Raw genomic sequence first — 21,157 nt, forward strand, 5'->3', positions numbered from 1 at the left:
ATCATAATTCTCAGTTCATAGCACATTACCATCATATGTTGGGGTTAGTTTTCTCTCTTTTGTTTTATTTTAGTTTTATTTTTTTCATTCCATTTCCCACTGCTTCTCACCATAAACACTCACATTAATATGATAGACACATGTTCTTAAACATATATTTTCCTTTGTAAAATATTAAGGGTTTTTGTGTGTGTGTGTGTGTGTGTGTGTGTGTGTACATTTTTATATTCACACAGATGGTATTGTGCCATAAATCTTGTTTTGGTTCATAAGGCACATGCATAGATAAATTCACCAAGTACCACTAGTACTTATGAGTTATTCTCATACCATCACTGAATGGGAGTTCCTACCTCCTTATAGCCTCACCAACACTTGGAATTATCTAACTTTCTGACTTTGACTATTCCAAGGGGTGTAAAATGGTAGCTCATTGATGTTTTAATACGTGATTTCCTGATTCAGTGAGTTTAAGCATCTCTTCAAACTTTTTTCTAGCTATTTAGGTTTCTGCTTCAAGATGGTTATTCATATTCTTTGCCCATTTTCCATTATATTTCCTCTATTATTCTTGATGATTTTGATGATTACTGTCTAAATTTTAGATATTAATGTAATATTGTTTACGTGATACAATTATCTTCTAGTCTCTCATTTTTCTTTTAATTTTTACCCAGTATCTCTTATGAAATTAAATCCTAAATTTTGTTGTACAGAAATCTAACAATTTTCTTACCTTAGGGTTCGTGTGTCAGGGAATGACATTTAAAAAGTATTTCCACATTTCTGATTTATAAAAATATCCCCCTAAATTTTATCCTACTGGCTTTACAGCTTTACCTTTTACATATAGTTCTTTAAACTATTGCAAGTCTATCTTTGTAAGTGTTTCAAGAGAGATAGATGTTCAGTGTTATTTTTCTTCGCTAATAGTTTTCCCAACATCATAGCATGAATAAGAGGTCCTTCATTAATTTGTGGTGCCAACTTTATAGTATCTCAAGTTTTTAATATAACTTGGGCCTATATTTTCATTCTTATTCTGTTCCACAGTTTGTTTTGTCTGTTTCCATTCCAGTGCCATATTGATTTTATTACTGTGACATTGCATATGTTAATATCTCATATGGTAACTCTTCCTCACTCACTTACCACTGTCACCTTTACTTTTCCTTTATTCTTTTCTTCCAAACTGATTTAGCTGTTAATGCACGGATCTTTATACTCACACATGAATTTTGATTGAGTTTGTGTGGATTCCATAGATCAATTGGAGAAAATCTGACATCAAACATTTGTGAACATAGAATATCTTTCCATTTATTTAAATTTTTTACAGACACCATATACACACACATATATATACATATATGTGCATACAAACAAAATGGTACCATTTACAATTACAAACATATATGTATTCTTTTATACCCATGCATACATACGTGAATACGTATGTATTTGTGATTGTAAATGGTACTATTTTCTCTTATATTTTCTAGTTGGTTATTGTTGGTTAGAGGAATGCTGTTGATTTTTTAAAGTTTACTTTTTAATCCAGCAAATTTTCTTATTTGTTTTAACAATTTGTTTATTTTGTTAGGTTTTCTATGTAGAAATATGTGCAAATATGGAGAGTTTTATCTCTTCACTTCCAAACCTTAGGTTTTTGAAATTTTTTTATAGCATCAACTTGGACCTCCAAAACTGTGTTAAACTATGGTGGTGATAGTGAGTTTCCTTGTTCTTTTCTAACCTTAATGGAAACCATATAAAATTTTCCATTAAGTATGATGCTTGCTGTAGATTTTTAGTATATAGTTTTCATCTAGTTTCTGAGTTTTTAATAATAAAATAGGTATTAAACTTTATTAAATATATTTTTCTGCATCTATGATAACATAAATATTTAGTTTTTCTACTCAATATTTTTAATGTAGTGAAATAAAGTTATAGATTTTTTTATGTTTATCTGTTTGTGTATCTGAGAAAAACCCTACTTAATCACAATATGTTTTTATATACGATTTGCTTTGTTTAGATAATATTTTATTGAAAATTGTTGTATCTATGTTGATAAGTAACACAGACTTATTGTTCTTTTTTGTTTTGGAATCATTCTAGGCCCACAAAATGAATTGGTAAATTTTCTATTTTTTTTAATTTTCAATTTTTTAATTTCTGGAACTACTTGCTTTAAATATCTGTTGAAATATTTATGAATTCACCTGTAAAACTACTTGTACATTGGGCTTATTTGGGCAGTGATATTTGATTATTATTTCTATTTATTTAGTGTTAGCGTCTATTCACATTTTCCATTTCTGCTTATACCTGTTGTAAGCTTGATAGTTTATAAGTATTTATAATATTATTTTCTCATTCTGATAATCTAATGTATCTGAAGGATTTTCCTTTTTTTTCTATATTTTGTTTATTTTCACCTTCTTTATTTTTTCTTGGTCATTATTGCCAATGACTTGTCTATTTTCTTTTTCTTTATGGTGAAATTTTTGTTGTACATTATTGTTTGTCAGTCACCATATAAATGCATCCCTTCACCCCTTGTGCCCAGCCCCACTCCCTTTGCCCCTGGCAAACGCCAATCATTTCTCTCTGTCCATGTGTTAGCTTATTTTCCACTTATGAGTGAACTCATGCAGTGTTTGTCTTTCTCTTTCTCTCCCATTTAGCTTAACATAATACGCTCCACGTCCATCCATGTTGTTGCAAATGGGACGATTTTGTCTTTTTATGCCTGAGTAGTATTCCATGGTATATATATACCACATCTTCTTTATCCATTCATCAGTCAAGGGACACTTGGGTTTCTTCCATTTCTTGGCTGTAGTGAATAATGCTGCAATGAACATAGGGGTGCATAAGCCTCTTTGGATTGTTGATTTCAGGTTCGTTGGGTAGATACCCAGTAGTGGGATAGCTGGATCATAAGATATTTCTATTTTTAGTTTTTTGAGGAATCTCTATACTGTTTTCCATAAAGGCTGCACCAGTTTGCATTCCCACTAGCAGTGAATTAGGGTTCCTGCATCTCCACAGCCTCTCCAGCATTTGTTGTTTTTGTCTTGGTGATTATCACTGTTCTAACAGGTGTAAGATGATCTTAGTGTAGTTTTGATTTGCGTCTCCCTAATGATTAGGGATGTTGAACATCTTTTCATGTGCCTATTGGCCACCTGTATATCTTCTTTGGAAAAGTGTCTGTTAATTTCCTCTGCCCATTTTTTGATCCAGTTGTTTTTTTGTTGTTGTTCAGTTGTGTGAGTTCTTTGTATACTATGGAGATTAATCCTTTGTCAGATATATGGTTTGCAAATATCTTTTCCCAACTGGTGAGTTGCCTATTCATTTTGATCCTGGTTTCATTTGCCTTGTAGAAGCTCTTTAATCTGATGAAGTCACGCTTGTTTATTTTTTCTTTTGTTTCCCTTGTCTGAGTAGACATGGAATTTGAAAAGATCCCTTTATGACCAATGACAAATAGTGTAAAAATATAATAAATACTGTAAAATATACTGCCCATATTTTATTCCAGTGAGTTAGTTTTTGTCTATGGTGAAAGAAGATGGTCTACTTTCATTCTTTTGCAAGTTGCTGTCCAGTTTTCCCACCACCATTTATTGAAGAGACTTTCTTTTCTCCATTGTATGTTCTTAGCTCCTTTGTCAAAGATTAGCTGCCCGTAGATGTGAGATTTTATTTCTGGGCTTTCAATTCTGTTCCATTGATCTGTGTGTCTGTTTTTGTACCAGTACCATGCTCTTTTGATTACTACAGCTTTGTAGTATGTTTCAAGGTCAGGGATTGTGATGCCTCTAGCTTTGTTCTTTTTTCTCAGGATTGCTTTAGCTATTCGGAGTCTTTTGTTGCCCCATATGAATTTCAGGATTCTTTGTTCTATTTCCATGAAGAATGTCCTTGGGATTCTGATAGGGATTGCATTGAATCTGTAAATTGCTTTAGGTAGTATGGACATTTTAACTATGTTTATTCTTCCAATCCATGTGCATGGAATATTTTTCTATTTCTTTATGTCATCATAGATTTCACAAAATAATGTCTTATTGTTTTCATTGTATAGGTCTTTCACTTCCTTGGTTAAATGTGTTCCTAGATATTTTATACTTTTGTTGCAATTGTAAATGAGGTTGTCTTCTTGAGTTCTCTTTATGTTAGTTTGTTGTTGGAATATAGAAATGCAACGGATTTCTGTAAGTTGATTTTGTATGCTGTGACTTTGCTGTAGTTGTTGATCTTTTCTGATAGTTTTCCAATGGATTCTTTAGGATTTCCTACATATAAAATCTTGTCACCTGCAAACAGTGAGCGTTTCATTTCTTCATTAACTATTCGTATTCCTTTTATTCCTTTTTCTTGTCTAACTACTCTGGCCGGAACCTCCATTACTATGTTGAATAAGAGTGGTGAGAGTGGGCACCTTTGTCTTGCTCCTGTTTTCAGAGGAATGGCTTTCAGTTTTTCCCCTTTGAGTATGATATTGGCTGTGGGTTTGTCATATATAGCCTTTATTATCTAAAGGTACTTTCCTTCTATACCCATTTTATTGAGAGTTTTTATCATAGATGGATGTTGGATCTTGTCAAACGTCTTTTTTGCATCTATTGAGATGATGATGTGGTTTTTATTCCTCATTTTGTTAATGTGGTGTATCACATTGATTGATTTGTGGATGTTCAACCATCCCTGTGTCCCTGGTATAAATCCCACTTGATCATGGTGTGTGATTTTTTTAATGTATTGCTGTATTCGGTTAGCCAATATTTTGTAGAGGATTTTTGCATCTATATTTACCAGCAATGTTGGCCTATAGTTTTCCTTCTTAGTATTGTCCTTGTCTGACTTTTGTATCAGTGTGATGTTGGCCTCATAGAATGTGTTAGGAAGTGTTCCATCTTCCTTTATTTTTTGGAATAGTTTGAGAAGGATAGGTATTAAATCTTCTTTGAATGTTTGGTAAAATTCTCTAGAGAAATCATCTGGTCCTGGACTTTTATTTCTTGGGAGGTGTTTAATTACTGTTTCAATCTCTTTACTTGTGATTGGTCTATTCAGGTTCTCTATTTCTTCTTTGTTCAGTTGTGGGGGATTGTATGACTCTAAGAATTTATGTATTTCTTCTAGATTCTCCAATTTGTTGGCATATAGTTTTTCATAGTATTGCCTTATAATCCCTTGTATTTCTATGGTATCTATTGTAATTTCTGCTTTTTTTATTTCTATTTTTATTTGAGCCTTCTCTTTTTTTCCTGGTGTGTCTGGCTAAGGGTTTGTCAATTTTGTTTATCTTATCAAAGAACCAGCTCTTTGTTTCATTGATCCTTTCTACTGTTTTTTTGGTTTTGATTTCATTTATTTCTGCTCTGATTTTTATTATTTCCCTCTTTCTGTTGACTTTGGGCTTTGTTTGTTCTTATTTTTCTAATTCTGTTAGGCATAGTTTGAGCTTGTTTATTTGAGCTTTTTCTTGTTTGTTAAGGTGGGCCTGTATTGCTATGAGTTTCCCTCTCAAGACTGCTTTTGCTGCATCCCTTATGAGTTGGTACGATGTATTCTAATTTTCATTTGTCTCCGGAGATGATTTGATTTCTCCTTTGATTTCATCGATGATCTCTTGGTTGTTCAGTAGCATGTTGTTTCATCTCCACGTCTTTGCCACTTTCCTATTTTTTTCTTGTAGTTGATTTCTAGCTTCATGTCATTATGGTCAGAATAGTTGCTTGTTATGATTTCAATCTTCTTAAATCTGTAGAGGCATGCCTTACTTCCCAACATATGGTCTATTCTTGAGGGTGTTCAAAGGTGCTCAAGAGAAGAATGTGTAACCTGCTGTGTTTGGATGGAGTGCTCTCTATATATCTAAGTCCATCTCATCGAGTTTTTCATTTAAGTCTATTGTTTCCCTATTGACTTTCTGTTTGGATGATCTATCCATTGATGTAAGTGGGGTGTTAAGATCCCTTACTATTATTGTGTTGTTGTGAATATCTCCTCTTAGGAGTGTTAATAGTTGCTTTATGTACTTTGGTGCTCCTGCACTGGGTGCATATATATTTATAAGTGATATGTCTTCTTGGTAGAGTGTCCCTTTTATCATTATATATTGCCCCACTTTGTCTCTCATTACCTGTTTTATCTTGAAGTCAACTTTGTCTGAAATAAGTATGGCAACACCTGCTTTCTTTTGTTTGCCGTTAACTTGGAGCGTTGTCTTCCATCCTTTCACCCTGAGCCTGTGTTTGTCTTTCTAGCTGAGATGTGTTTCCTGGAGGCAGCATATTGTTGGATCTTGTTTTTTAATCCATCCCTCCACTCTGTGTCTTTTGATTGGAGAGTTCAGTCCATTTAAATTTAAGGTAATATGAAGGCTTAATGTTGCTATTTTATCACTCATTTTCCAGTTCTTTTGTATTTCTTTTGTTTCTCGTCCTGACTGTTTTGGACTACCAATTCTGTTTGGTAGTTCTGTATGGTGGTTCTCTTAGTTTTCTCTTTATTTATTGGGTGTGACTCTGTTCTGATTATTTGTTTAGTGGTTACCATGAGGTTTATATAAAAACAATCTTGTGGATATGATAGTTCATTTTCTGATGGCCTCTTATTTCCTTAGACTAACTCGATTCTATCCCTTTCCTCTTGTCCTTCTAAGTTATTGTCGTCAGAACTTATTCCGTCTTGTGTTGTGAGTTTGTGTTTAAAGTGATGAGGTTATATTTATTTTTGGTGTTTTCCTTCTCTTGATCTTTGGTTTTACAATTAAGTGTTTGCTAATCTATTCTGATAGAAAGCTGTAATTTTTCTGGTTTTGTCTACCTATTTTTCTATTTGTTCAAAACTTTGTATCCCCTTTCTCTTTTCATCCTCTGGCATGAGGGCTTTCTTGAGCACTTCTTGTAGTGGGGGTCTTGTGACAATGAACTTCCTTAGCTTTTGTTTATCAGGGATAGTTATTATTTCTTCATCATATCTGAAGGATATTTTCACTGGATAGCATATTTTGAAAGATTTTGTCTTGCAGAATTTTGAATATATCGTTCCACTATTTCCTAACCTGTAAAGTTTCTGTCAGGAAATTGGCTAAGAGCCTGATAGGAATTCCTTTGTATGTTATTTATTTATTTATTTTTTGTCTAGCTACCCTTAATATTTTTTCTTTGTCATTGACTTTTGACAGCTTTATTACTATATGCTTTAGAGAGGGTCTTTCCATGTTGATATATTTAGGAGATCTATTGATTTTATTCACTGGTATTTCCAGCTCCTTCCCCAGGTTTGGGAAGTTCTCAGCTATTATTTCTTTGAACAAGTTCTCTGCTGCTTTTTCCCCTCTATTCTCCCTCTGGAATACCTATAACCTTTATGTTGGATTTCATAATTGAGTCAGATATTTCTCAGAGAGCTTCTTCATTTCATTTTAGTCTTACTTCTCTTGCCTCCTCCATCTGGAGCATTTCTGCATTGCTGTCCTCAATATTTCTAATTCTTTCCTCCATATTATCAGCTCTGATGCTTAAGGCTTCCAGATTTGTCTTTATCTCCTCTATTGTGTTTTTCATCTCTAAGATTACTGATTGGTTTTTCTTTATAGTTTCAATCTCTTTTGTGAAGAATTGTCTATCTGTATTTTCTTGTATTTCATTGAGCTTTTTTATGATAGCTGTTTTGAATTCTCTGTCATTAAGGTTATACATTTCTGTACTTTCAGGGTTGATTTCTGAGTGCTTGTCATTTTCCTTTTGGTCTTGATATTTAATATATTTTTGCATAGTGTCTGTTGGTGTTGGCTTATTTTTCCTCATATTGAAAATATCTGGTCGCAGTTTCCTCTTGCCACCGCTAGGTGGGGGGGTCAAGAGCTGTGTATTCTGTGACTGCCTCAATCTGCAGATGCTCTGGTCGGCCTGCAGCTGAGCTGAAGTGTTGCTGAGCAGAGGCTGCTGCGTCTGGAGCATGGCAACAGCTGGAGCTGGAGTGCAGGAACAGCTGGGACTGAAGTGCAGCTAGGCCAAAGTAGCTGGAGCTCAGGCACAGGTGGGCTGAAGAAGCCAGAGCCGGAGCATGGCCAAGCTTCAACTGTGCAGAAGCAGCTGGAGCTGGAGCACAGGAACAATTGGATCTGCAGTGCAACTGGGTTGAAGAGCTGGAGCTAAAGTATGGCTGGGCTGAAGAAGCTGGAGCTGGAGCGTGGCTGAGCCAAAGAAGCTGGAACTGGAGGGTGGCTGGGCCAAAGTAACTGAGGCCAAAGCAGCTGGAGCCTGAGCACAGCCAAGCTAAAGCAGCTGGAGCTGGGGTGTGGTCAAGCTGAAGGAGCTGGGTGTGGGGAGCAGTCAAGCTGATGCAGCTGGGGCTGGTCGAGCTGGAGCAGCTGGGGCCATCCACAGTAGAGCTGGGCAGCTGGGGCCTGGGCGTGGGTTAGCCAGAGCCACTGGGCCTGGGGCTCAGGGGGGCAGCTGCCACTGGGGCCAGGGCATCGGAGGGCCACTGCTGCTGGTGCTGAGGCTGGAGCCATGCTGAAGCACAGCCGAGCTGAGGCTGTAGGGCTGCTGTGCTGAAGCCCCAGGTGGGCAAGTGGGGAGGATGCCTACTTTAGCCTCCCCAATCCCAGAGGTCTCTCACCTCACTGTTGCTCCCTGCTCCCCTGAAGTGCTAGCTTGTTGAAGGTACCCTAGTAACAGTTCTGCTCCCTCTGCAGGGGAATTCCCCAAGGGCTGTGAGGGCTTTTGGAGAGTGATGGTTTTCCCACAGAGGGCAGCACCCACCCCCACCCCCAAGAGAAGTGTGGTCTCAGCCTCAGGGTCACAGTCTTTAGGGAAGAAAGTGTGCTCCTCTTACCTCCTTCCACTTCCTCTGTAGACTGCAGTAGCTAAGCCCTCGGGAGTATGGTTGCGTGGGTGCCCCAGAGGTCCCTTGTGCTGTGTGAATAACTTCTGTTGGAATATGAATGTCCTTTTGGTTGTGTCTTAGAGGGGAAGAGTTCAATGAGGGAAGCTCACTCCACCATGATGCTGACATCTGATCATTTGTTCATTTTGATTAATGTATATAAGACCATACATTTCCTTTCAAGTATTGCTTTAGCGATGCCTCAACTAGTATTTTCCATGAAGTTTATTTCTAACTATTTTGAAATTTATTGTATTATTTACCACACCAAACCAAAATTTATTTGTGTGTTATATAATTTCCATATCTATGAGAAGTTTCTGTAAGTATCCTTTCATTATTAATTCATTTTTATGTTGAGAGCACATAATCTGGAACATGGGGTTTTGGGGAGACTATTAAGGCTTTCTTTGGGGCCTAGTTCATGGTCAATTTTGGGTGTTTCATGTGTTTCTGAAAAGGACATATAACTTCTGCATTTTGAGTATACAGTTCTATATCTCTTGAATTGAAGTAAATCATTATCTTATCTAAATTCTGTAAATCTATACTTGTTTTTGTCCGCTTAATCCATCGGTTTTCAGAGATGGATGTTAAAATCTCTAGAAATAACTGATGTATTCCTCCCCTTAATTCTGTCAGTTTCTGAATTTATATATTTGGAGGCTATATTGTAGAATGCAAATGTGCCTTTGATCATTATACTTCTATTATTAGCAGCATTTAATTTTCTTCTTTATCTTTTACTCATGTCTTTCAGGGAATTCTATTTTGTTTCTTATTAAAATTGCAATTTTAGTTTTCTTTTGGTTCATTATTGCCTCATATCTTTTTCCTTCCCTTTATTTTCAATCTTCCATCTTCCATTTCACTTCATAGACAATTTGCTAATCTGATTTTGTAATCTGAGATTGGTGAGTTTAACCCACTTATATTTATTGTAATTATCATGACAGGATATGTTTGCCGTTTTATGTCATTTATTCTGTTTACTTTTCTTTCTTATTTTGCTTCTTATTTTTGTATTTTGCTTTCCATTTTATATATTGGATTTTCTTCTGCTGCTTTTACAGCTGTATCTTTCAAAGGGTTAACCTGATTATCGAAATTCTTAAATACATTTATGTTTTGCTTATCAATTTCAAAACTTTTCAGTGATAATATCTGCTTCCTAATAAGAAAAGTACTTAATCATGCTCTCAGCTCTCTTTACCTCTTTACTTTCTTCCTCCATCTCCTGTCAAGATCACATTGTAGACTGTAACACCTGAATTTTTATGGATATACTTATGTTTTTCTCTATTTTTGTGGAATCTTCATGGATCTCCTACCATCATGGCAGAGGGATGCAACATATATGCTACTCTGCCAGTTTTTAAAGAACTATTTGAATTTATCTCAGCATTTGCCCATAATTTGCATTCTAATTTTTCTTTCTGATTCCTGGATTCTAGAAATTGATGTTGTTATCAATCCCAATTAATTATGGAGTTTGGAGAACAGTTTAAACTGTTTACAATTTGTTACTATTAGGATTTCATTCTTTCGTGAGAGCATAAGGTGATATATTAGAAATAGAGGAGAAAGAAAATTCTTCAGTAAAATTTAAATGCCCTATTTTCTGTACTAAGTGGAATCCAGGGGACCAAGAGAATCATGCTAGGTCTCCTGGCTTTTCTTACTTCCTTCTGAGTAAATTATTGATGCTGTCTAATTAACCTATGCATCAGATAGGTAATGTCCAGATCAACCGTGTCTCAGCCTATGAGGCTGTACAGTTATTCATATCTTTTAAATACTTGTGCCAAGAAAATGCCAATTAGATGACATTTTTGTTAAAAATGTATTGCATCATTTTGTGAAGAAAGCTGCTTTTGTTTTCTCAGCTATGAGTTAATCAGGGAAGTAGAGGGAATACAGAAGAACTCTCAAAGCGAATTCTTTGAGCAGACAGCCATGCTCATGCTGAAGTGAGTGGGACACAAAAAGTGCCAGTGGGGAATTATAGTCTTCATTTCTACTTATAGGAATTTCAAGCAACCATGAAAAGGTGGGGGAATTTTTGGAGAGAATGGAGGAATCTGTGCTACTCTTGAAATAATACCAAATCACTTAAAATATGTTTGCTTTGGGGGTAGGCCCCATGGCATAGTGGATAAGTTCAGTGTGCTCCGCTTTGGTGGTCGAGAGTTTGCAGGTTCAGATCCTGGGGGCAGATGTACGCACTGCCTATCAAGCCATGCTATGGCAGGCGTCCCACATATAAAGTAGAGGAAGATGGGCATGGATGTTAGCCCAGGGCCAATTTTCCTCAGCAAAAAGAGGAAGATTGGCAACAGACATTAGCTCAGGGCTAATCTTCCTCACCAAAAAAAAAAAAAAGAGAGAGAAAGTAAATAATAAGAAGTGTGTGGAAATTAGACTTATGGAATTTAGAAGCAGAGGAATTAGAGATGACTTGGAATTCTGGAGCATTTTAGGTGACTGACACAAGGAGATTAGTCCTGACAGATTTCAGGGCAGATGGTCTCAGTGAAACTATGAGCATCAAAATTAGGAGGGGTGGCAACTGGGTTCCCTCGTGACCCCTTGTCATGGAGGCAAACTGGAGAAGCAGACTCTTACTTGAGTACCTGCATCTCCTGCTTCATTTCTATTGATGGGTTTAAGGTGATCAGAGAAAGCTGAGTGTCCCTCTGTGCACAGTTCACCCCCTTGAGCTCCCTCAGTGGAGCATAGCAGGCCCAGAGAGACATGGTTTTGGATCCAGTGCCTTGGCCTCACTCTTGTCCCCTCCTGGGGGAGCTGGTATTTTACTCAGAGGCATAGGGTTCTCTCTTCCCTAGTATTTATACTCCTATTCAATAAATGCCATTGAAATAAGAATTACTATTTATTCTGGATTCTTGGATTCTCAAGTAGATCAAATAATCTGAGCTATATGTTTTCATGTTCCTTTCCTTCACTGTACATATCACATCTGTAAATATAAATTTATTCCTTTAATTTGTCTCATTTTATAATTTTATGACATTTTATAATTTAATTTTGTTAATGGTCTTCTCCTCCTTTAAAGTGTAAGCTACATGAGGTGGTGTCCATCTTTGTTTTTGTTACTATTATATTTCATTTTGCTTAACAGATATTTGACACTCAATAATTGTTGAATAAATAAACGTTTGAGATGTTGCCTTTATTTTCTTTGCAATGTATTTTATTTTATTTTATTTTTTTGTGGGGAAGACCAGCCCTGAGCTAACATCTGATACTAGTCCTCCTCTTTTTTTTTTGTGAGGAAGACTGGCCCTGGGCTAACATCCATGCCCATCTTCCTCTACTTTATATGGGACGCTGCCACAGCATGGCTTAACAAGCGGTGCGTCAGTGCACGCCCGGGATCCGAACTGGCCAACCCTGGGCCACCGCAGCAGAGCGCGCGCACTTAACCACTTGCCCCACTGGGCCGGCCCCTTTGCAATGTTTTAAAAAGCAACTCCATAGTTTTCTCTCTTTATTTATTTATTTATTTATTTTTTGAGGAAGATCAACCCTGAGCTAACATCCATGCCAATCCTCCTCTTTTTACTGAGGAAGACTGGCCCTAAGCCAACATCTATTGTCAATCCTCCTCCTTTTTTTCCCCTTTTTCTCCCCAAAGCCCCAGTAGATAGTTGTATGTCGTAGTTGCACATGCTGCTGCATGTGGGACGCCACCTCAGCATAGCTGGACAAGCGGTGCTTCGGTGCGCGCCCAGGTTCCGAACCCGGACCGCCAGTATCGGATCACGCACACCTAACTGCTAAGCCATGAGGCCGGCCCCTCTCTTTATTTTTTACTGAGACAAGATCCCCTCAGACTTGTTACATAGTAACCTAGCATGTGGGTGGTTTTTCCGCATTTCTGCTTGTGTGATTAATGAATCTTCTCTCAACTCTACAGCTTGAGAATAGGTTAATGTATATAACTTCTAGGCCAATTCTCAGATTCTAGCAGGAATCCATGATATGTGACGTCACTATATTCAGGAATATCTTCTCCTGTCCTGTGGCTTGTTTTTCTGTCTCTCTCTATCAAGGGCTCTATAAGGATTTTTTTTTTTAAGGGAGATGTCCAGGCTGCATTACAAATGTTTTGAATCAGAATCTCTGGGGTAGTTACATGATTGGTTTCTTTAAAAAAATGTTTTACAGGTGATTCCGATGCCCCTCAAATTTTTTTTAACCTACTGAGAATAAAAACTACAATTTCTAGCATTCACCATAATAAAGCTGCTGTCACTAGCAAATGCAATATTCAACTATTTGTTCTCATTCACTTTCCTCCTTCTGCTGCTTGTGGTGATGTGAAGGATGTCTCTTTGCACCAATAACAAACAAATAAACACACAAAAAATCATGCAGTTGAGAGATAGCTGGGAAATTATCCGGGGCAGACTCCACTTCTTCCAGACAGCAGACAGATGGAATGAAGACAGTTTTTAAATGGGCTTTGCTTTCTCAAGTTAATGTCAGTTTTTCTCTACCCATTTCCATGGGCCCAAAAGAAGCTTAACACATTCTGTGATAGCTTATCTTATAGTCATAGCTTGCAAATTTTCGATTATCCCTATTTCTTCAGCAGTATTTTAACGTGAGATCAGAGGTTGCTAGTCAAAAACAACTTCAGATTATATTTAATAAGGTTTGTGAAATATTTGACTTAATACGTGAATGACAAACATCATGATAGCATAAATCCTTCATCATACTAGGCGTCAAGCTTGAGTAACATGGTCCAAACTGTTTTAAAAAAAGGCTTCTCTCTTTATTTAGGCTATTCATTTCTCTCCTCCCTTTTCACCTCCCCCTATTTTCGAGTCACTGGTTTTATTGGGTTACAATGACCTGAGCAAATTCACAGATATACCTACTGGGGCTTGGTGAAAAGTATTTGCTTGGAAGAAAAGCAAATACTTTTTCTTCCATTATATACCATCCATACCTCTCACTTTAAATCTGTATGGATCATACATTCAAATCTTAACCACAAATGCATAGCTGTATCCTAACAATGAGAACTCTCATTCCTTTTCATTGATAATTGATTTTATTACTATAAATTCATAGGTGATTCATTGTTCCATCATCACTAAAGAGTGTGAAGTATGTCAGTGAAAGGAGGGGGAACCGCTCAAAAATAACATCTTCCTGAATTAATACAACGTTGGCTGGAAACAACAGCAACAGAAGAATTTTTTTCTCCCCTTATATATGTGTTTCATTCTTTGTTCTGGCTGGAGGTGCAGAATGTCCATCATTATTTAAGGATTCTACGTTTGCTTCATTCATGGCTTTTTTTCCATTTTCTGATTGCTTAGTATCTTTTCCTTGATATTTTTTCTTCATAGTGAAAATCAATACAATATATAAAATAAATGCTAAGAATTTTAAGCTGTCCATCAAGCCCCAGTAGGTATATCTGTGAAAAGAGAAAAAGGTCAATTTTCATTTTAAATTGGATGGAACAATTTACAGTGTTGCTCTCCAATATGCAGAAGACCTTAAAAGAAAAAAATGATGTTTGAAATTATACATAAAAATATTAAGGCAGCAATTCTAATGATTCGTCTTATTGAAGCATAAGGAGTTTTTGATTATTTTAAAAGGGATATTAAGCCACAGAAACTGAAGGTGGTTAATGATCTACCCAAGTGCTTTTCATAAGCTAAAGTATATTCAGAATGTTTAACTTTCTCGAAGACAGATTAGTTAATATGTAATGGTAACCGATTATAAAGGAAATGAATGGACTGTGAGATAATCAAATTGAATCCTTTTAGATTGAACCAGGAGCCAATGTTTAGCTTATAGGCTAAATGCAGTCCACAAACCTGTGCCATGTGGCCTACTGGAAGTTTGTAACAAAACCACACAAAATTACTGAGCACACATGGCCTATTCTTGTGAGTCTCAACTTTGGTTGCACACCACAATCACCTGAGGAGATTTTAAAAAAGTGCCATGCCCGGGCCAATTCAGTCACAATTTCTGAAGGTGGGACACAGAAATTAGTATTTTTCAAAGCTCCTCCAGTGATTGTAATGAGCAGGAAAGATTAATGACCACAACCTAATAGGGTAGGAAGCACTAACTGGCCTCATGACATCGTTAACTAAATGTTGACAAGCTTTATGCAAAAAATACTTTGAACAATTATTAGGTTTAACTGAAGATGAATGGAATTAATTGTATAATTTTGAGCTTTTTAAGCTTAGGTGTATTAAAATTGTAATAGGATGTTGTGGTGTACCAAATACGATGAAAGAAGTATTTTAAAAGTTTTCAAATATATTTGCCTCATGCTGGGGTTATATCAAGTAGTTGTACACCAAGGTTAAACTTTTCAAAATTTTCATTGCTATCGAGAAAAATTAATATGGTTTTCTGGTTATGTGACTGTTGTTGAGAAAACATCAATAAGTTGGATGTAGATTTAGGAATGCTATCGTAACGTAGATTTTCACTCCATGGATTAGGAGTTGTGGATATTATTTGTCTATGTTAGATAAAATCAATGAACAATTATCAGGTTGCCTCAAAATATTAAATCCAAAAAATCATAAGGTGACTATTAACTTTTTGTTGTGTATTCACTGGTGAATGCACAGCTCCTTTTAAAAATTCCACTTTAGATAATCGTCAGGCAGTTACTTTGCAAGATACTTGAGGCAATTTTAGGCAACAATCAAAAGGAAAGTGATAAGGGCCATGAGTGAGCTGCAAAGTGCTAAGGGTTCTGAAGAAGGATAGTTATTTCCAGCTGGCTGGAATGGTGCAAACTTTATGAAAGAAGGTCACATAGTTGGAATTATACAGTACAGACCTGTTCAGACTGCCTTCTTTCATTTAGCAATGTGCATTTAAGGTTCTTCCTCCTTGTGTTTTTGTAGCTTGATAACTCATTTCTTTTTATTGCTGAATAACATTCTGTTGCATGAGTGTACACCATTTGTTTATCCAATCACTTATTGAAGGATATCTTGATTGCTTCCATTTTTCGGCAATTATGAATAAAGCTACTATAAAGATTCATGTGCAGGTTTTTGTGGGGGCATAAGTTTCCAACTCATTTGGCTAAACACCAAGGAGCACAATCATTTGATCATACAATAAGCCTATGTTTAGCTTTGTAGGAAACTGTCAGACTGTCTTCCAAAGTGGCTGTACCATTTTGCATTCCCACCGGCAATGAAAGAGAGTTCCTGTTGTTCCACATCCTTGCCAGCATTTGGTACTGTTTATTTTTGTTTTATAAGAGCTGTTGATATATTTAGGATATTTGACTTGTGCCTGTGTCGTGAGTTACAAATTCCTTTGCCAATTTACATTTTGTGTTTGAAATTTGCTTAAGAATTTTTGTAACACAGAGTTCTAAAACTATTTTATCATTTTTTTCTAGTATGGTTTTTCAGGTTTGGGTCATATTTAGAAACACATTCCTACTCCATAGATAATTAAAAGAAATTCTACCATGATTTCTTCTAATACTTGTAGTTTCATATTTTAAATTTATATGTTTGATTAGTCTGCAATTAATTTTTACTTAAGGTTAAGATATTATTGCAACTATTTTTTTCTAGGTGGCCATCCAGTTGTTTTCCTATGAATAGAAGAGTATAGAAACAATTTTTCCCCATTGACCTGTGACCAGAGCCCCAGCAGGTCATTTTGTGTCTTCCTAGAGAAGTCAGAGACTATTGAATACAGGGGTATTTTTTTCTCTCTTTTTTAGTATTAGGAGTGTTTGTGGAAACAGAAAAGATTTGATGACAAATTTCAAATCTTTTTCTATTAGCTGTATGATTTTGAACAACTTACTCATTCTTTTTGAATCTTAGTTTTTTCATATTTAAGGAAAAAGAAAAAATCGATCTCCTACACTTTCTATGAATATTAAAATGAGAGGCCACATTGCCTGATACAACACTGAATACAAAGTTCATTAAATGGTGGCTATAATTATTAATATTATTGTTATACTGAAAATACATCTCATCCTTTAGGAATTAATATAGTCAGAGGAAAAGATCTATTAATGAAATATACTTAAGACAACTTACCCATACAATGTGGAATTATATATCCTACAAGACCCTCGATTCCCATAGTCGTTGGTAGACCACTTCATACACGCTCTATCAATCAGAGCCCCAAAATATATAGGAGCTGGAATTCCTCCTGCAACATGAGATGAGAAGATGCCAAACCAAGGAACATGTTTCAAATGTGATTGGGTGATATTCCACATTGATACATTTTGGATTAAGTAAAAGCTGAAAATTTTGGAGGACTCTCCCATTGTTTTGGCTTAAATCTATTCGAGAATCAAGATTGTTAGGAATCTCAAAGGCTCAAACCACAAAGTAATATAGACGTCTCTTATTTACCCTCACCCTCCCAACACACATGGGGAAGAAGGAACATCATATGCCTGTACACTCTGTTCTTATAATGCCATTTATCTTACCATGCCAATGATTGGTAAAAAAGGAGAATGTTGACAGTAAAACAGGGAAGTTATGTTGGTTCATATGTAATTTTTCTTAGGCAAGGAGAGCTGGAATAGTGGGAGTAGAATTATAACCTCACAGAGAAAGGAAAAAGCACTCAGTTCAACCACAAAAAGGCAGGAGATTCTCCAACTCTATTTTTAAGAAAATGAAAAAGTGAAGGCAACACTAGGATTCCCTCCCCAGAGAAGCACAGGCCCAGTTCACAGAGTGCTGGGCTCCTGGCGGGTCATCCCTCTCTCTCCGCTCAGAGCTCTGCTTCCTTAGAGCTCACATCCTGCATTTTCTCTCCCGTGATGGCATTTTAATCCCTCCTGAAGCAGCCTGGGCTGTCCAAGGTGGGCCCTGTGGTGCTGAATTTTGTTTCTGTTAATGTTCTGATCACAATAATGCCTATATGCACAATAATTCCAGTGTTCTGTGCCTAATCCAATTTTTATTTGTGGTGTATGATTTTGCAGAATGTGTGGCTTTTCAGGAAACATATATTGCCCTACAGCAGAGGTGCCCATCTGCTCTTACTGCTATTTCAAGAAACTCTGAGACTGACTCCTAGTTCTAAGTATTGGTAATGTAACCAATATGTCAGGGACGTGCTAGTAGAGATCTAGCCTTCAGACAGCGGGACTGAAATAGTCATGATTTTACTTTGTTCTTTTTTATATTTTGACGAATGATTTTCAATTTTTATTTTGTTACATAAAAAATGGTAGCGATTTATATTTCACAATTTTACTGTTTCCATTTACTTTTAATCAGTCTCAATTTTCTGAGAGTAGACATCTTAGGATGACGAGAGACTGGTGTCTGGGGCCGACATATCTGAGGAAAACTGGTACTGAGAAAATGGGTGAGAAATTTGCAGGTTTCCACAAGTCACAGACACCCTTTGAAAAATGAAAAATATATGCCAATAATTAATTTTCCCCATATAATGCCACTGGTTTGACCAAACGATGATTTAAGTATTTTAGGCGACAAACTTGGCCTTAATCATTATTGGAATTTTAAAACTTTAAATAACCTCCATTACTTTCAGTTTAATACATTATATAGACCTTCCACAATTTACATATACGTTGTAGTTAAGACAATTGTTTGTGGATTGGAAGTTTGGTACTCAGTATGTATTTTTCCCATAGAAGCAGTTAGGTTCTCTTGTGTCATACATTGGACATATCAAAATAGGTGCTCACAATTAGGATGGCAAAATTCCTTTTTTCCTAATTTATGTCGCTAGAGGAACTTCCTCTATTATCAGTCTCATTTTAGCATATCAGAAGGAATACTAGATCCCCAGATTGCATTTTCTAGCCTAGATTCTGGGAGTGAGGCATCTCCATCAGATCTAGAGGAACTGCCAGTATGGACAGAGCCTGAGAGATTAGAGAAGCACAGAAGGGAATGCTGGGAAGAGAAGTGGAATGGAATCCTGCAGCATTTCCATCTTCTTCTCTCCCATGCCCTTTAGAGTTCCTCTTTTTACCTTTGAGGATCTGTGGCTTTCTCCCCAAATATACAACTTCTCCATTGTAATTTGGGCATAGAGTTATGTCCCTTCTGTTGCTTGCAAAGGGTCCCAGGGATTGACCCCTCCTACTTCTTTCTCCTTCTGCTATCAGTGGGCTCCCAGCCATGATCAGTCTTCCACCCCAATCCCTGGATGAATGAGGCCCTTTTCCTACTTCCCAGGAATAAGCATATAATGTCAACAGGTATTACAAAGGGACGCGCACAGGAGTTAGGTTAGAAGCTGTTAACTAGAGGAATCTGTACTGTCTACGCCGAATGGCAGTAAGGGAGAAAGGATGCTTTCCTAAATCTTACACTAATCACCTCGTTTGAATATTTAGAAATAGGCCTTTAACCTCTGGAGTATACAACCTTACTCTTTTACAGCAAAAACACAATTTCCTGAGCCTTCTTTTGTTCAGAACACTCCCGTATTCCAAGATGCTCAATTCTAGAGTTTTAGTTCTCATTCCCTCTTGCATTTTTAACTTCTGATCAAGATTAGCTGCCCCAGCCTTAGAGAACTAGGCAGCTGGAGTGGGGCAGTGAAAGTCCGCCTCTGTTGTTTCACAGTCTCAGCCTGACCAGATTCCCAGGCCTCCCAAGCTGTTTTGGGCATTATCTCCCTCATGTAGAAGGAAGGCCCTCCTCTCTGCCTGTGGGAAGAAATATTCCTAAATCTCAAAAAAGAAAAACTTTGAGAGACACTTATCTTTGTGTTAGAGTGTAAAACAAACATGATGATTCCTTTTTCTAATTCGACTTTAACTAGAATTATCAATCAAATTGTCTTTCAGGTCACTCAGTTTTCCTCTCTCTCTTATTTTTCATTTGCCACAAAAGAAAACGTTTTTTACTTATACTTTTTTTTTTACTTTCTTATAATTGGAAATTAATTGCATTCAGTCTTTAAGCTTTGACATAAAAATTTATATCTTGAATTTATAATCGTGTATTTGTCATACCTAGTGCTCGTATAATTAGTGCATGGAAACCCACTGCAAGTGATTTCAGTTCAGGTTGAACGGTTCTGAAATAAGATAAAGGCAAAGAAACATTAAACGTCTCTAAAATACCAAACTACAACCAATATTAAAACATTTCTGTGTCATTGTTCTTCATTATAAAATGAAAACCCTCAAGGGAATAGCTGACACTATTTAAAGTTATATTTTTAGTTGTTTTAAAAGGAAAACATCTGAATGATAATAGTTATTATTCCCTTATTTATTTAATGTGTTATGATTTCCGGACAATTTAACAAACATGTTCACATTTGATCCTTATGAAATCCTATGCGACAGTGGTTGGAACAGAATTTATTATGCCTGTGAAGAAACTGATTTTCTGTGTCTATTCAGTCAACACAGGCAATATGAGCAGATACTATAATCTAGGTCTAGGTGTTAGCAGAGCTTTTGACCATTGCTGTTAACAGAAAAGTTGACGAATATGATTCATGAACTACAGAATATAACCAGGAGGGTCAAAAAAGGTATCTGTATTGTAGCGTCTACTGTATTTAAATGTCGTTTTAAAGGTAGCAAGCACATTTGCATCTTCTCTGAGCAATTAACTCACTCTTGCATTTAGAAAGTTATTTTCACAATTCCATTTTTATATGTTCAATGACCTGATGACACTACCATCTCTGGGATAATCTAATACATATCAAGAAAAATGAATTATCTGGCAGGTGGGCAGAGGGTGAGTGAGGCTCTAAAATCCTGTTTTTGCTGAAATATTGAATTAATTGATGCAAAAGGTTATTTTTTTCTTGAACTGTTTGGATGACTGTATTTGTTCATAGAGATAAGTAGATTTAGTCATTTAACAAACATGTGTTAAGTGCCTCCTAGGAGATTCCATGCTAGTTCCTGTTCTTGAGAATAAAGAAATAAATGATGTTTCATATCAACTAAGTGACTTGGAGAAGTAATTTAACCTCTGTCAGACTCAGTGTCCTTATCTGTGGGTCCCAGGGCTCTTACTCAACATGGTCTAGGACATCTTTTCCTCACATCCAGTCTCCCACTGCTTTTCCATCACCCAAATTCTTCCATTGTATCCCCGGGATACATAGTCTGTTACCAGCAAAATCCTTAGATCCTATGGTCTTAGGAGTCCCATCACTTTCTTGTTCTAAACAAACCTGGCTGTCCCCCATGGCTCTC

General features: G+C 36.5%; 1 protein-coding gene across 1 annotated transcript in view; it reads right to left on the minus strand.

The window, feature by feature from the left end:
- Positions 1-14,135: 14,135 nt before the first annotated feature.
- The window catches only part of SLCO1B3 (solute carrier organic anion transporter family member 1B3), a 70,347-nt gene continuing 63,325 nt past the window's right edge, over positions 14,136-21,157 (minus strand). The window contains exons 12-14 of the mRNA XM_087441979.1: positions 19,949-20,013; positions 17,022-17,139; positions 14,136-14,380 (exon numbers count right to left, since the gene is read on the minus strand). Of these exons, the coding sequence (XP_087298105.1) occupies positions 14,167-14,380; positions 17,022-17,139; positions 19,949-20,013 (397 nt within the window). The 3' untranslated portion in view covers positions 14,136-14,166. The remainder of the gene's footprint in view (positions 14,381-17,021; positions 17,140-19,948; positions 20,014-21,157) is intronic.

The sequence above is a fragment of the Ceratotherium simum genome, chromosome 17 (genome assembly GCF_057802395.1).
Source record: "Ceratotherium simum simum isolate JZ-2026a chromosome 17, ASM5780239v1, whole genome shotgun sequence".
NCBI classification, from domain to species: Eukaryota; Metazoa; Chordata; class Mammalia; order Perissodactyla; family Rhinocerotidae; genus Ceratotherium; species Ceratotherium simum.